Source organism: Narcine bancroftii, chromosome 11 (assembly GCF_036971445.1).
Source record: "Narcine bancroftii isolate sNarBan1 chromosome 11, sNarBan1.hap1, whole genome shotgun sequence".
Classification (NCBI taxonomy): Eukaryota; Metazoa; Chordata; class Chondrichthyes; order Torpediniformes; family Narcinidae; genus Narcine; species Narcine bancroftii.
In genome coordinates, this window is record NC_091479.1 from 80,166,166 (window position 1) to 80,183,902 (window position 17,737).

The 17,737-nt window shown below is 42.0% G+C and overlaps 1 protein-coding gene across 1 annotated transcript in view; it reads left to right on the plus strand.

Annotated features, from left to right (window-relative positions):
- LOC138746004 (tubby-related protein 3-like) overlaps positions 1-17,737 on the plus strand; it is an 80,032-nt gene that overhangs the window by 12,461 nt on the left and 49,834 nt on the right. The window contains exons 2-3 of the mRNA XM_069903667.1: positions 6,756-6,807; positions 14,016-14,178. Coding sequence (XP_069759768.1) covers positions 6,756-6,807; positions 14,016-14,178 — 215 coding nt within the window. The remainder of the gene's footprint in view (positions 1-6,755; positions 6,808-14,015; positions 14,179-17,737) is intronic.

Genomic DNA, 17,737 nt, shown 5'->3' on the forward strand with positions numbered 1-17,737 from the left:
AATACCCATTAAATAGGATTATTCAATCCCTTGACATTAAAAGTTGCAAAGTTCAAATTGGACATTTCAGTAAAAATTCTACTATAAGATATTACTCCCCTTTCTAATTCCTTAAATATGCTAAATCCTCCCCCCTATATAAAAATACCACAAAAGCAAAAAAAAAACTTCCCCTTGGTAAACTACTAAAAAGTAGTAACTCCATAAAAATCTGGGTGTGGTATAACCCACTAGTGGCAGACGACTATCAGGTCTCAGTGTCATCCACTCCCCCCCCCCCCCCCCCCATCAGACTTTCACAAAGTAATTATTCAGACATATTGAACCCAGTGATTCCAATCCCAATGATTGTTCCGGGTCTTCAATATCAAGAAGACTTGGCGTCAATTCAACCTTCTTTCCATTATTTTCGTGTTTCCCATTCTTTCCATTCCCCTTTCCATTCACCCTCCTTTTAGACGACGATAATGACAACTGACCATTTCCTTGCAGATTCTGGCAACGAATTAGCAAAAATTAATGCATCATGATCATTTTCAAAACATTGAGACTGAAAATTTCCATTAAAAAACTTTAAGTACAGCTGGGTAACGAAAGGCAAACTTGTAACCCTTTCGCCACATCACTTCTTTTGCTGAATTAAATTCTCGATGCCTTCTAATAATTTCTTGACTCAAATCTGCATAGAAAAACACTTATTTTGAACCATCATTTGAATCTGATTTTGCTGTGCCTTCTGCACTGCAACTCGTAATACCATTTCTCTATCTTGATATTTCAAACAATGAATCAGAACTGCCCTCAGTGGTTGACCTGGAAATGTTTTTTTCCTCAATGCTCTATGCGTTCAATCCAACTCTAGACCATCCGGAAAAAATTCCTTGCCCAGTACCTTAGGAATCCATTTCTTAAATTTTTTTTTACCGGATCTGAACCTTCCATATCTTCTGGAAGACCTACTATTTATACATTATTTCTTCGACCTTGATACTCTAATGAATCAATCTTCTTCAATAATTCCTTCTTCTGAATCCCCCAGTCTGCAAAAGAGTCCTCCACTTTTCCATTTTTTCTCTATTACCCTCTACCTGATTCTTACATTCAAAAAAAGCTTCTTCAATTTTTAAAAAATTATCCTGTACAGTATCTACTGTTTTTATACATCTACTAACATCACTTTTAACTACAGTCATATCATTTTTTATAGAAGTAATCTCTTCACACATATTATTCATTTTAGTTTTCACTTCCATAAATCCTTAGTTTATCTGAGTAGACATCTGCATTGACATGTTTTCCATTTGATGAGCAATCCCTTCCAATATTGTAAACACAGAATCCAGTCCAGGTTCCATCACTTCCCCTTGAGGCATACCTTCTCTGGTCTTAGTCCCCATTTCTTCCTGTGTAATTCCAATAACGTTGAGCTCTCTTCCTCCCCTAATGCAGTGACTCCTCTTCCAGTGCGGCTGTGGGTCTGGACATTCGTCGACAGTGCGCCGACCTCATCAGCCCTCCGTCTTTCAGGCTCCCCCACAGCCCACACCTTTTCCAATAACTCATGGAGCCGTGAAGCACCGCGCATGCCCGGCAAAGTCACCGACCGCGCAGGTGCGTTTTCCAATGCCATACTGTACGCCCCCGGACTACCAGGCAGTACTGCGGTCTCACGAGTCTGTCTTCACTTGGCTGATCTGCCCGCGTGCCTGGGTCAGGGCTGGATGAGCTCGTCACTGAACCGGCGCCATCTTGTGAATGCGCGATTGGCGCCGGTGTAATACTTAGCCGAGCAGGAGTCCTCTGAGGCTTGGGAACTCCAATCGACGACTCCGTGGCTTCAACTTGGTAGGTAGGCCTCAATTCTTCAACACTTTTATAAGGTAATTACTTTTGCAATTGAGCTTTTGATTTCTTCACGTTTGTATCCATTTCAATCCTCCACTATTCCAAAGTCTGTAAATACTATTTTGAACTACTTTTACAAGTTTTAAAATTGGGTATTTATAAGTCTATCTGGGGGAAGGTGGAAGTTTACATCTTCCCTCTATGCCATCTTGCCACCCCCCCCTAGCTTTTTGTTTCTATAACATTTTTCCTTGTAACATTCTCACTAATGTTTTTTTAGACTGCCATGTCAGGAAAACCACTCAAAAAATTAACATTACTGCTCATGTGGTCGTTCACACTGGGCTCCTTTTTAGACTAAGTATTTGAGTGCAACAGTTCTGGTGGTTGGATGTGCAGTAGAGTGGATGACCGTCACTGAATTTTTCCAGTGAGATTTACACTGCAGTCTTCCTCCAAAAAGTTATAGGGGTCTTAAATCGCGCTGCAGGAGTTGACTCAAAATTCCTGCACATTTTTTAGACTGCCCGTTTAGCAGCAAAATTCCTTGATTTGTGCCATTAAATGCCTGCAATCTAAAAATCATACCTGTCTGCTGCATTGTGTTGGATTACCTAGTATGTGCTTTGCTGTGCACCTCTGGCAAATTCTGCACTGTTCATTGATCATCACATGGGACAGTGCAGGTGATTGGTCCCTGCATGTGCTAATTTGTAATGCTCGGTCTTCTGTGGTAATTAACAGGGAACACTTGGTGATCTTGGCAGCATTCTTCACATTCACATCAAATATTGACAGGTCCAGGTATTCTATCAATCACTTGGGAGAAAGGGTGTATTTTTTTAAATTAACCTTGCCTCCTTTTGTTTTGAACATCAATATTCCGCTTAACTTTCCCTTCACCTCAATGTGAGAACCATGTTTAGTTACAGCATTTCATTAAATTACTGTACCCCACCCCTTCACAGTTCTAAAAAATAGTCCATCTTCCTTCCCAGTGGTCACAGTCAAAAGTTTGATTGAATCTGGAGTTTGAAAGGCTTCTCGGTGAAGTGCAGGCTAGAAGATTTACCAGAGATCTAGTTCAGCAGATAAATGGAAAGGAAGTTGGTGTGACATTTAGTGAGAAATTCTGCCAATCTGGCCAACTTCAAACTGGAAATGAAGACTAGTATTAGTAGTTATAATCAAACAGGCTCAATAATATTTATGCTGTTTACTGAACTTGTGTGATTAAGCATCTTCAAGGAGTTGAAGGATGAACAAAATTTGATCATGCCCTCCCCAAATATATCCTTGCTTGGCTTGGTGTTACCAGGGCTGGCTCTGGAGGGACTGAGCACAGTGATAAACAGCCATGAGACAACACATCCGGATGCCTTCCTGATCATTGTGGGAGACTTAGTTTCCAACAAACTACCACCAACACGTCACATGCGAGACCAGGGGAACCAACACACTCAACCACTGCTACACCACCATGAAAAACGCATTCCGACCCATACTGTGACAGAGTATATAGATATTTTTCTGGGAGATAAATTAGGAAAGGTTTGTTAGAGTAGGTCACATACAAACATTTTAAAACAGATCTTATTTAAAATACTGGAGCTCTGCCCCATGCTAGACATTTCGGGGCCAACAGTCTTTGCAAGAGCTTTGGAGAGTGCCCAAGAGACTTCACTAATGGATTGTTGTTTATAAAAAGGCAACAGATGAAAGGTCTTGTTGGAGCTGCAGATTGGAGCTGTTCTAAGAGAGTCATGTGGTTTTGCAAGCAAAGAGAGTCGAACGGGTTTTCACTCAGAGAGAGAGAGAGACACACAGATCACTTCTACAGTGATACAGCCAGCAACACCAACTGGAACAGGACAAGCTGGCAAGCTTGTGGAAAACCCCATGTGGAAGACTGGTTGTAAGTGCTTAGTTCATCCTGGTCAAAGCCCTTGTGGTTCATGCAAGAGGAGAGGACTAGCTGTCTAATGTTTCATTTGGAATAAGAAAAACAAAAAGGCAATCAGTGGTGACCTGAAAGAAAGAGGTTATCATCTGGAGAACCATGAGGGGGCACGTTTTGTCAGCAAGACACTGAAGTGGCTGAGTGTCCATCATATAACAAATCTCTCTCTGAAAACTGACAAGTAACCATTTGTCTTGACGAATATCTATCGCTGCTGGGTTTTGGGGTCCTCTGGACTCGTAACAATGCCACGACTGCACTTCGGCAAGTCTGATCACCTGCTGTCCTTCTACTCCCGGCGTATAAGCAGAAACTGAAGGAGGTGGAGATGCATCTCTAGGACTGCTTTGAATCGGTGGACTGGAATATATTCAAGAACTCATCCATAGACTTGAATATGCAACAGGTGTCACTGACTTCATCAAGATCTGTGTGGATGAGTAAATACCCACACGCAAATACTGGGTGGTTCCCAACCAGAAGCCCTGGCTTAATCAGAGAATTCGCAACTTGCTGAGGGTGAAAACAAGGGCATTCGAGGCTGGGGATTGAGATCTTTACTGGAAATCTGGATATGACCTGTGGAAGGCAATCTCTAAAGCAAAGTGGCAATTCCAGAGGAATTCCAGCTATGGCAGGGAGTGCAGGTCATTACAGCCTACAAAACGAATGTGAACACTATAGATGGCTGTGATGCTTTACTACACAATGAGGTGAACACCTTCTATGCCTGCTTTGAGAAGAAGAACCAAACAAGGTCTTCCAGAATCCATGAAAAGGCTGAGGGCCCTGTAATATCTATTTCTGAGGGCAACATTAGAACATCATTTGAGAGGGTGAACCCTCACAAGGTGTCAGGCCCTGATGGCGTATTTGGCAGTGTACTGAAAATCTGTGCCACCAACTAGCAGGAGTGTTCATGGACATTTCCAACCTCTCACTGTAGCAGTCAGACGTTCCCACCAGCTTCAAAAGGGCATCAATCATCCCAGTACCCAAGAAGAGTAGTGTGGGCTGCCTCAATGCCTACCACCCAGTGGTACTAACTTCTATTGTGATGAAATGCTTTGAGAGGCTGGTCATGGCCAGAATTAACACGTACCTAAGTAAAGATCTGGGACCACTATCAACGCAATCGCTCCTCGGCAGATGCAATATCTCGAGCTCTCCACTCAGCTCTGGATCAGCTTGTAAACAGCATTTCATACGTACAGCTGCTCTTCAGACTATAGCTTGGCCTTCAATACCATTATTCACTTAGTGCTAGTCAAGAAGATACAAACTCTAGGCCTCTGTACCCCACTTTGCAATTGGATCCTTGGATTTCCCATTAGAAGACCACAGTCAGTACGAATTGGAAACAATGTCTCCTCTTCACTGATCATCAACACAAGCATATCACAAGGATGTGTGCTTAACTCACTGCTCTACTGTTTGGCCAGGCACAATTCCAATGCCATCTTCAAGTTTGCCGATGATATGACAGTTGTCGGCAGAATCACAAATGGCAAAAAGGAGGGAGATAGATCAGCTCGTTGAATGGTGTAACAACCTTGCGCTCAACGACAACAAAACCAAGGAGATGATTGTGGACTTCAGAGGGCTCTCAGTAGTGGATTGGGTCAGGAACTTCAAATTCTTGTGTCAACATCTCCAAGGATCTGTCCTGGAGCCTCACGTTGATGCAATCACAAAGTTTTGCCAGTGCCTATACTTTGTGAAGTGTCCGAGGAGGTTCAGTATGTCACTGAAGACTCGTAAACTTCAAAATTGTACTGTGGAGATCATTCTAGCTGGTTGCATCACTGCCTGATATGGAAGTGCCAACTCTCAAGACAAGAATAAACTCCAGAGGGTTGTTACTCTGCCTGCAACATCACAGGTACCAGACACCACTCCATCGAGGACGTCTACATGAGGTGGTATCTTTTAAAAAAGCAACCTCTATCCTCAAAGACCCACACCACCCAGGTCGTGCCCCCTTCACTCTGATTTTTTTTTGCACTTGGACATGTATTGATGTCTCTAGGCCTAAATCCAGTTATTCTCTACGCAACTGCATGACGTGTACTCTAATCAGACAGATGGGGTAAAACACAGGATACTGTTGACACCGTGGTTAAGTGGAAAAAAAACACACACACAAATGTTGGAGAAAGGCACTTTGACCTGCTGAGTTTCTCTAGCATTTGTGGATTTTTTCAATCTGGTGGAATCAGTTCAAGAAAACTGATTGCTATCAACTTCACAAGAGGAATTTGGGATCAGCAATTAATGCCAGCCTTGCCAGTGTAAGACTGCTTGGTTGGCATAGTGTTGCCGCAATGCTGTTAAAGCGCCAGCTATTGGGACCATGGTGTTGCCACAATGCTGTTAAAGCGCTAGCTATTGGGACCATGGTTTGAATCCCACGCTGACTGTAAACAGTTTGTACGTTCTCCTGATGTCTGGTGCTCTGGTTTCTTCCTACTGTACAAAATGTACCGGGGGTGTAGCTTAATTGGGTGTAAATTTGGCAGCACAGACTCATGGGCTGAAATAGCCTGTTACCATGCTTTATGTCTAAATTAAAAAAAAAATTCTATAAATGTTTTTAAACATCACGGCCATGGATGTGGGGAAGCATGGCACATTTTGTAAGTTGCTTTCTCTTTACCTAGTATAAAACACAGCAATTTAATAACATTTCAAGCCCTGTCAGTAATTGTTTTGCTTATCAGCTTTGGAAGTGGTTGGAACAACATCTGGTGGAAGTCAGAAAGGAGTACATTTGTTACTTAGCCAGAACTGGCAGGATGAATTCACTTTGATTGAGTTGCTCTAATTGCTACCAAAAGTGAGGATGCTGAGCTTGTTCTGCTCTCTTCAGATGACCTTAACTGAAGGTTACAGATATTTGTATATTAAATCTCGATGTGATCAATGATTAATTGTCTTCTTGCTTTCTCAGAGTCTTTGAAGATGAAAATATTAATATTCGACAGCAGAAGCTGGAGAAACAGGTATAATAGCTTTGAACGCTGAATGGGCATTTTCTGACTTGTTATCAATACTGAAATGTTTGGCCTCTCTTACCAGCTATTTGTTGGTGTAATTATTATATCAGGTGTTTTGATTCCTGTTGATGTTGCTTTTGCTGATGTGTTATAGGGTAGAAGATGATGCAACTTTGAAGTAATTGAAAAGATAAGTAAAAATGTTCTTGCCACTAAATATAATTAAAACAATAAAATTAAGTGATATTAAAATTTACCCTTTCGACAAAAAAAAGACCAAGTGAGTTGAAATGTAATGAAGCATCTGATTATTTCTCTACACTACCAACAATTTTCAGAACAAATATTAAAAACAATACTATATAGAAGAGGGGAGCTTCTCAAGAGCTGGCAACCCAAATGTTTTTATGCCAGTAACATCTGCTGCTGCAAGGAAGTGTTGTGGGTTTATTATACTGTGTAATTGAAAAGCAGATAAAGAGGGGAATAATTTAGATGACAACTTTATGATGACATAGGTTACAAAAATTGTCACTCTGGTTTTAAAGTAACAGTGGAACTGTTTAATACTTTTAGTAGCAAATACTTGCAAGTAGGTATATTTCACCCCACAAAAAGTGAATGACTAAAAATTAATGCATGCAATGGCTAAATATAATAAAACTAAAGCAGCACAAGAATAATGCAGCCAAAGCTGCTATCTCCCTTTGTGGGCATCAACGTTTTCCTGCCTAATCCTACCTGGTGTTCTGACTCTTCATTGAATATAACTTCACAATGCCCGGTCCACTTCCTACTCGCCTTGCTTCAACTGTCAGTCTTATACAGCTGCGCTTTCTTCCGTTAGTTTTCTCTGACTGACCTCGTTCACTGTCCATGGTTCTCGGAGCACCATTCTTTCAGGTCCACTTGCAATGCAAGATGTCTTCTCCCTTTAAGGTCCACTTGCACCCCAAGAAGTCCCCAGCCTTCAGTAATATGCTGCCATATTCCTATGAAGTCTGCTTGCGCGACAAGCTGTCCTCTCCCACTTTGGTCCACATGCATGCCAAGTTGCTCTGCTGGAGCTCTGCGCTCTCTACTCTCCCTTCTTCGCCTGGCAGCTCTTTACAGTCGCCCGTTTCTCGGTTCGTTCACTCCAAAGCTCTGACTGAGTCTGTAATTTCACTGGGTTTCCCTAAACCGTCCGTGGAGCCATCACCATTTCAGGTCCGCTTGTGCTTCATATTGCCTTCTGTCTTTCAAGGCGGCTGATGCTCCAAATTGCCAGGTTCCATCCAGGTCCACTTGCACGGCCCTTTCCTTTGATGACCGCATGCGCGACATGTAGCCTTCACCCTCTTTGGTCTACTTCCTTAATACTCTGCCCTCTTCGGGCCAGCTTGCGCTCCACGCTGCAGTCTCCTGTTCTTCCAGCTTGGTGCCCTGACTGTTTGCTCAATACAGCTTTACATTGCCCGGTCCTCCGTTTCCTCATCAATCTCTCCATCCGTATGGTGAGCAGAGCCGCTTAGACTCCAGGCCACCATTTTCTTTCCGTCTGTGAGAGCGGCCCCCCTTTGTGTCCGCAGGCGCGTCAAGTTGTTCTGGTCCCGTTGCTTTACTAATACGCTGCAGCCTCTCTTCATGGGCGTCATCGTGTTCCTGCTTCATCTGACCTGGTGCGCTTGCTGTTCACTTCAATCCATCTTCTTCACATTGCCCGGACTTCCATTCGTTTCCTCGAGTTCTGTCCGATCCTGTCTGTATTGTTTCACTCCGTGCAGGCCGCGGGCCCCAAACCATTTTCACGTCCACAGGAGGCTGGGCGGCTATTTTTCCAGTCACAAGCTCTGACTGTGTCTAATTTAACAGGTTCACCCTTTCCGTTCTGCTGGCCTTTCGCATTGCCTTTGAGAGCCGCGTGTGCCCCAAGTTGCCAGGTCCGTTAGGATGCTTGTCAATCTATCCCTGCTTCACCTCGTTTGCCCTGCTTACCCTCACATTGGTGGGACATTACCCACTGGCCTGGTCCTCAGTTTTCATGACGCTCATTTTATATTTTTACATTGGAAATGGGTTTTAATGTTTTCAAAGTATTACTTTTGTATGGTTTTCATTTATATACATATTTTAATACTAGCGTTATCAAAATACAAGAGCTGGAGCAATGATATTGCAGGATGTCATTATCCTTAATATTGTCAATATTGTTTAATATTTTTAAAACATTAAACCAATGGAGTTCAATGCTGAGTCTGATTATTGACTTGCTAAATATTTTGATGGGAACATTTTATTTGTAATGGAATTGAAATTGGCTTGATATCCATTGATCCTTGGGAATGGATTTATGTAGATAGAATGTAGAAATAAGGGATTGATCACTTTGATGGGACTGCATTCTAGACCCCAATAGTCAACAGGGAATTGGAAGAACAGTTGTGTGGGGAAATTGCAAGTTGGCCAATTTTAACTTTCTTGATATTGGCTGGGTCACTCCAAGTGCCTGGAGCTTGAATGGGATGACATTTGTGTCCATGAAATCTTCCTAAATCAATACATTGAGGGGGTGCATCAGTGAATCTCATCTTGGGTTCAAGATAAAGCAAGTGACTGAAGTGTCATTGGGGGAATATTTTAGGATGGTGACCATAGCTCTTTGTTTTAAAATCTTTGTGAGGAAAGACAAACTGGTTTACAAGGTGTAAGTTGGGACAAGGCCTGTTTCAGAGGTATTAGGCCAGAATTTTTTAGAGATTGATTGAGAGATAATGTTCGTAGGTAAGGGAATGGCTTCCAAAAGTGACTCGGCAGAATTCAGACACAGCATGCCCCTGTTAAGGGGGGGGGGGGGGCAGGGGCAAGGCTGGGAAGTTAGACTGAGTTGGTGAGGGATGTTGAGGCTCTTCTCAGGAAAACAAAGGAGGGATTTGCCAGTCCAGACCTATTAAATCACTTGGTGAGTCTAAAAAGTGTTGAAGTACACTTCAGAGGGAAATCAGAAGGGCAAAAAGAGGACATGAGATGGATCTGGCAGGCAGGATAAAGGAAAATCTCAAGATATTCTACATGCATATTAAATGTAAAGAGTGGATAAGAGGAAAAGCAGCCATGTTAAAGGTCAACATGGCAGTTATGTGGAGCTACAGGTGATGGATAAGATTTTAAATATTTCTCATCAGTCTTTTACTGTGAGGAATATCATGGAAGCTAAAGAATTAAACCAAAGGAGTAATGATGTCCTGGACCATGCATAAAGTCTCAGGGAAGAAGTGTGGTGGCCCTGGAGCACATTAAGGCAGGCAAATCCCCAAAGCCTGATCAAGCACATCCTTGGACCTTGAGGAACATGGCACATAGGACATTGCAGTGCAGCCTGATGCCCAAATTAAACAAAACTTCTGCTTGCATATGATACATATCCCTCTGTTCCTTGCAATTCAAGGGTCTATAGAGAATTATCAAACACCAACATTACTCTTTATACCTATTATACCTATTCCAGACCACACACCACTCTTTGTTTTTTTAAAAAAAAAACTTGCTTCCATCTTCATGCTAAACTCATGTCCTCTAGTATATGGCATGTTTTCCTTGGAAAATAAATTTTGGCTCTCTAACCTTATAATTTTATCAAGTTCCATCATGTTTCCACTCAGCCTTTGACACTCCAGACAACATAACCCAAATTTGCTCAACCTCTCCCCATCGTCCAGACCAGTTATTGAGGCAGCTTCCTTTCCCTTGAACCCTTTCCAAAGCCTACACATCCTCCAGTACTGGGGCAACCAGACTTGAACACAGTGCTCTTAATAACGGCCTAACGAAAGTTTCTTGTAAAGTTGCAATATGACTGCCTTAATCTTGTGCTCATCACCCTGACAAATGAAGGAAAGCACACCATGTGACTTGATCGCCAGCTGGGGAAGAAATTTCACAGACTGTTGCAGAGATATTTTGAGTAAAGTGCAGGAAGACTAGAGGGTTGCTAATTTTGCCCTGTTATTTAAGAGTGGCAACAAGAAGTCCAGAAGCTGCAGACCAGAGATCCTGACACAGGAGTAGGGAAGTCTCTGGAGGGATTCTGAGGGACAGAATCTGCGAACATTTGGGTAGGCAAGGACTGAAATACAAATGGGGAGGTAAACCTAAGTTTATGAAAGGTGAACAAGAGGATTGATGACATCAGGGTGACCAAGGTCCCATATAGCAGGTTATTCTGGAATCTTAGATCATATGAGATCCAAGGTGAGTTGGTTTTGTTGAGTTTATATTTAGCCATTTGTCTACAATTTTGGTCTCCTTCCTCAAAGATGTACTTGCCTTAAGGTGGAGCAAAGGGTAACAAATTTGATTCGATTCCAAGGAATGTGAAGATTTCATTAATGGTGAGACAAGTAGACTTGTGGAAATTCAGAAAAAAGATGATCTTATCGAAAGATATGAAATTATTAGATGGCATGTCACTATGTCCTGTTTTTTTTTCTGTTGTGGAGTTTTTGGATCTGGAAATCAAAATCATGAATAAATGATCTGATTTAGAGTAAAATGAGATTTTAAAGATTGTGAGCTGTAGGATTTTTCTACACCTGAAGACTGCAGATGTGCAAGATCCAAATCAAATGATTTGGCCAAGATTTTGAATGGGGTGCAAGCTTGAAGTAATGATCAAGGGAAGGGAGAGTAAACTTTAAATGGGAGAAGAAAAAGGCACATACTGAATCATGATTAAGCCTTGGGCTTTGGGTGTAGCTTCCCTATGTTGGCATAATTAACCTTCTTAAGCCCCTTTCACACTTGCAAGTGATCCCAGGAATTAACTGCCAATTGGCCTTTAAAGTGTCTAGTGTGAAAAGCAAAATTAGGTCAATGCCACTGTAATCAGGCAAGTGTGAAATGGGGAATTGCATCGTGGGATTGAAATGACCCTGTGTGAGTGCAGGAACTTGAAGGAAGAAAAGATTAAAATGAAGGTATAAACTTTGCTATGGGAAAGTCAGAGTGGGGAAATAAATAGCAAAGGAGACAATTTTTAATCAGAGTGGGAAAGTTGGTAGCACTATAGCACACAATTTATAAAGACCATGGGGAAAAAGCAATGACGGACCTGACTTTCAGAATGCCATGTGGCAGAGAAATCCCTCCATGAATGCTCCATGCATGCAGCCAGGTATACAGGCCTTTTTCTGCTGCATGAATTTCTGGGAGGGCAAGTCCACCATTGCTTTTTCCCATGGTCTTTATAAATTGTGTGCGATAGAGCTACCAGCTTTCCCACGCTATACAAATAGTGTGCTATAGCGCTACAAACTTTCCCACACCATATAAATTAAGTGCTACCAACTTTCCCACCCTGTTTATTGATAGCAATTTCCTGTGGACTCTTATAAAAGTTTATATAGGTCGGCACAACAACAATGGGCTGAAGGGCTCACACTGTGCTGTACATAAAGCTTAATTATGTTATAATTAAGCTTGATTAATTTTCAAATATAAGATTATAATGCATTGATCAGGATTTAGGACAGGTCCACCATCACTCGATGCGTCATGACGTCAACAGTAGAAGGTAAAACAGTCCCAACTCCAGGGATGGCTCCTTGTAAGTGTGAAAGTTTTCGGTGCCCAGTTAGGAGAGGTCAAGTGTGAAAGGCCAAACCCCCATTCTTATCCCAGGACACTGAACGACCAATTTGGTGAGATGCAAATGTGAAAGGGGCTATTGAGAGATGCTATCAGTATTCAACATTGATAACATTATAATGATGCAGGGCTGCACCCAAGCAACACCTCAAAAACCCAACAGCTTTTTCTGGGGAATTATTAAACACTTCAAAGGCACACATGGCTTCATCCTGCTCCACTGGAGGATGAGACGCCATGCAACTTCAATAATGATGATCAATTACGTGGATCAACCCCAGCTGTACCCATTCATCCAGAGTGCTGAGAGTGTGGTCGTGGAGGCATGTCACATCACCAATGCACTCTCAGCAAAATCCATTAAATCCATGGGCATGCTAAGCAAGCAAACACCAGAATTCTCTCCTGCATTAACATTTTTGGCATCAAGACTCATTGCTTTCATCTGTGGTGGACCACATAATTTTACATTCCTGACATCGGGCTTCCAAAACAACCAATATGTATGTCACTTCAAGACATTTCCAGGAGGAGTGATAAAGGATTTTCTCAAAGAATCATTGGTGAAGGGGGGGAGGGGGTGTGGGGTGAGTTGGATGGGAAATGCGTTATCTTCATCAACTCACAAGATTCCAAAAGTAATAGAGGAGGAGCACCCAGAATAGAACGGAGAACCTCAAATCTCTTCAGGAGCTTATTGAGGTCTAGTAAAAAATGGCCAAAAGTGAGCACAGCCTCCCATTGGAACATCGATCAGAAATTTATGATCATTTATCAGAATATTAGGATTTACACGATTGTGCCAAAGTCCTGAGCTTCATGGCTGTTCGAGATGAACTTGTGAGACCGTTTTTTAGGAAATCTCAACCTTTTGTGTTTTAAATATAAAGTGGCTCCACCCTGTGGCTAATTTCTGCAAGTACCACTTTAAAAATTGGGAGGAGGTTACCACTATGTATAATACTTTGATTAATACTTTGATTTGTGAAGGTCAATATGCCAAAAATTCTTTATAACCCTTTCTACCTGTGACACCATTTTCAGGGAATTATGTATTCCCAGATCTTGCCGCTCTACTGCACTCCTCAGTGCCCGACCATTTACTGTGTATGTCCTACCTTGGTTTGTCCTTCCAAAATGCAGCACCTTGTACTTGTCTGCATTAAACTCTATCTGCCATTTTGCAGCCCATTTTTCCAGTTGGTCCAGATCCCTCTGCAATCTTTGAAAGCTTTCCTCGCTATCCACAATGCCTCCAATCTTAGTGTCATGTCCTTGCTGATGATCGAACTCACTGTTCATCCAGTTAATGAAACTTAGTATCCTTGTATACCTTGTCCAAAGAGTCCCTGCCTACATCAAATAAAAGAAACATTGAACCTTAAATAATGTCACTGACTTCTTGGATGCAATGGGCACTTTTTGCCTTGTATTTTAAATTTAATTCTAAGAAAGATGTATGTCATTCTTCAAAGACGGTCACTCGAGTTGTAATCAAGTTTCTGTTTGCTAATTGTTGGTGCTTGAACTTTCCTCCTTAATGTTAATAAATCAAGCTTGAAATTAATATTTTAGCTTTCTCTTTTTAGCGTGCATTGCTGGAACAGAAGCAAAGAAGGAAACGGCAGAACCTTCTCATGGTTCAGCCAAATCTTGAAGGCAAGCCACGGAGGTTGAAGCCAAAGCGAAGTGAAGAACAATCCCCATTAGTGGAATCCCAGAATAACATCACCAGCAACTGCATTCCAAATGGTAAGTAAAGTTTACATCAAATCTGCACTTTCTTAAAGATCACATTCTCCAAGGTGACAAAGATGAATAATGGTTTCTTCTGTGCGACATGAGAAACATTTACATGATCTAATTTAACACTACCATTAAAACAGGAGGGGGGTGGGGAGAATGCTTTCTCACTCTAAGGTGAGTGTGTGATACCTGAATCATTATGGACAGATAGAAATTGTTCTGAGGTGACATTATACTCTGGGTTTTAACTTCAATTATAATGGTTTTGGGAAGGTTTAAAAATAAGTGAAATAAATGACAAAAGTTGACCCTTGGTTGAAAGTTGTTTCAATTTGTAAACAAAATGAACATTTAATTTTATTCAGGTAGATCTTCCACTACCTCATTTTGGCCATTGTCTGCCACCTGATTCATATTGTTGATTCTAGTGCACACATGTCAAACTCTGGCCCGCGGGCCAAATTTGGCCCGCAATATAATTATATTTGGCCCGCAAGATCATTTCAAAAATGTATTAGAGGTGGCCCGCCCTGCAGCGAGAGCCGATGCTGTTTTTTGGTAATGACACCCCCACCATCCTCCCCCTTCATTGCACATCCTTCCCCACCCCCTAACTATCCCCTCCCCCCTAAAACCACCCCCCTTAAAAGATGGCCAGAATATTCTCAAAAAGGAATGCAGAATGGTAAAGTTCCACAAACCTTCTGCTGGGAATCCTAACAACACCCGGGCATCAGATCCACGGGACGCGGAGGGAGCAAGAGTGTTCCAGGTTGACCGTGCAAACTTTTAAGAACGGGGAAAACAAAATTGTAACACGAGAAGTCTGTTGATGTCATCAGCCGGCAAGCCAGTTGGAAGGCTCCCCGCACAACCAGTCATTTCTCCCACCTGTCGAGCGGTGCGGCGGATTTGCGAGCACCTGTGATTTCCTGTAGGCGCGACGGACATGGCAGGCTACGCACGGCCCCCGCTGTTCCACAAATGCTGATCGGCAGCACACTGGGCCTGAGTGGGTGGGTAAGCAGGGGTGGGCAGAGGGTGTAGGTGAGGAGTAATGGGCAGGGGAAGTTATGGTGGTGCGAGGGGCAGTTAGAGGGAGGGATGAGTAGAAGGAGGGGTGGATAGGGAAGAGGTAAAAGGGGAGGGGCAGGGTGAGTAGGGGAGGGGTGATTAGAGGGTGAGAGACGGGTAAAGGGGATAGGCAGAAGAGGGGCGTGTATAGGATGGGGTGGGTAGAGGCAGAGCGAGTGGAGTGAGGGGGTAAAGGACTGGTCAGGTAGAGGGATGGTGGGTCGAGGGTGAATAGAGGCCTAGAGCCTGAGGAGTGAGCAGGAAATGCTGAGTCCTGATGCAGGCCAAAATGGACACAGCCTGTGAATGCTGACTACATCTCCACAGGGACCAAATATGTTTCCCTCGGGTCAAGCAAAGGGTGAACTTGAGCTACCTACTCCTGACCTGTAACATTATCCTCCTAAAGTTATATCCTAAAGTTTAACATTACATATGTTGAAAGAAGAGAAAACATGCAGATGTTGTTGAAAATTTTCAATAAATATTTAGTTCGGCCCTCGACTTAGTCCAAGTTTTTAATTTTGGCCCTCTGTGAATTTGAGTTTGACACCCCTGTTCTAGTGCGTTATGGGCCCATAAGACCCCAAAACCCAGCAGCAATAGAAATTCACTAAGACAAATGGTTACTTAAACAAAGGTTGCTTTTAATCATCTTTAAATAAGAAAACAGGTTCAAATTTTAATTTATTACTATTAATTTAACCCCCTTCTAATTCTAAGCGCACGTGTATGTAATTTGTGTACAAGTTCAGAAAAGTTCTTTGATTCAGTCGAATCTCACTTCTCAGTCCAAGTTCACCAGTATCAGGCAATTCTTATACTGTGCACAAAATTTAACATTTATGAATTCCACCAGGCTTTGGTGCTTGAAAGGTAAATGATTACTGCTCTGGAAGGTTCTTGTCAATTTTCAGAGAGAGATTTGTTGTTTGCTGAACACAAACTGATTCTTTTTAATCAGCCACTTCAGTGTCTTTCCAAAGAAACTTGCCCCATCAGAGTTTTCCAGATGATTAGCTCTTTCTTTCAGTCACCGCAGAGTTCCTTTTTGTTTCTCTTATTTCAAGTGAAACATTAGGCAGCTGGTCCTCTCCTTGTATGGACCACAAGGGCTTTGACCAGGTTGAATTAAGAACTCACAACCTGTCTTCAAAATGGGGTTTTTCCACAAGCTTGCCAGCTTGTCGTGTTCCAGTCCCAGCTGCTGCTGTAGAACTGAATTCTCTCTCTCTCTGTCTCTCTCTCTCTGACCTGTTTGACCCTCTCTGCTTGCAAAACCACATGTCCTTCCTAGAACAGCAAACTGCGCTCAGATATACTGTGGCACTGGACCTAATCTTCCCAATCCATCTGTGGCTTTCCAAAACAAAAATCCATTACTCCACTGCACGTCCAATTAACACCTACTTGTGAAGTCCTTATAGGTATTCTTCAAAGTTTTTGCGAAGACACTCGGAGCCTGGACTGTCTGGCTTGAGCCAAACTCTTTCATTTTAAATGAGATCTGTTTTGAAATGTTTTTATTTGTTTGTGACCTACACTTAAAAAAAACCTACTACAATTTATCTCCTTTAAAACATACCTATATTCAATATAAAATGGAACATAATCTGTCTCAAGTGTGATTTGTGTGCAGGTCTCAGTACATCTGTGTCGTGCAGGGCCTCTGAATGCAAGTGGTTGAATGCCCTCATGAAAATGGGATCGGTATTGGTGTAGCCTTGACTCGCCAGCTGTTCATCTGCTGTAGAAATTGAACATTTATTAATGTCATTTATAAATTTCCTTGTCAAATTCCTCTTTTGTGTCTGCCAGGATGGTTGTATTGGTGATCATGGTTTTGATGACGTGTTTTTCTCATTAATATGATTCCTGGTTATTTCAGGCCATGATTCACTTTCGCCGGTTGTTCTCCTCTCCAAAGAGAGCTCTTTATAAATGTTGTTTGGTTCTAAGTGCTACTCTAATTAAGCTATTTGGCTAAAGCATATTTTTTTATTTTATAAATTTGTACTGGCATTGATTGTGCCATTTTAATGGTTTTTTTTGTTAAAACCAGTTTCCTGTGGATATTCTGTAAAGTTTGGCATATGAGAGTTATCTTTTGTTATGGTAAACTTGTGGACTTGAACAGACCTTTAATAACTTTATTGCTGCTTAGAGTGGCTCTGCTTGACAAGTTCAGTTATTTATCATCTGATTGTACAAGTACAACCCAACGAAGCCGCGTTCTCCAGTCCTTGATGCAACACACTGCAAACACATGCAGTCATGCAGACATACAGACAAACTATTTATGTAATATTTGTGTATATGTACAGTACTTGTCTACAAATATTAATATGTGTGTGCACAGTACTTGTCTACAAACATTAATATGATGTATACGTACTTACAGTACTTGTCTACAAACATTAATATGATGTATACGTACTTACAGTACTTGTTTACAAACATTAATATGATGTATACGTACTTACAGTACTTG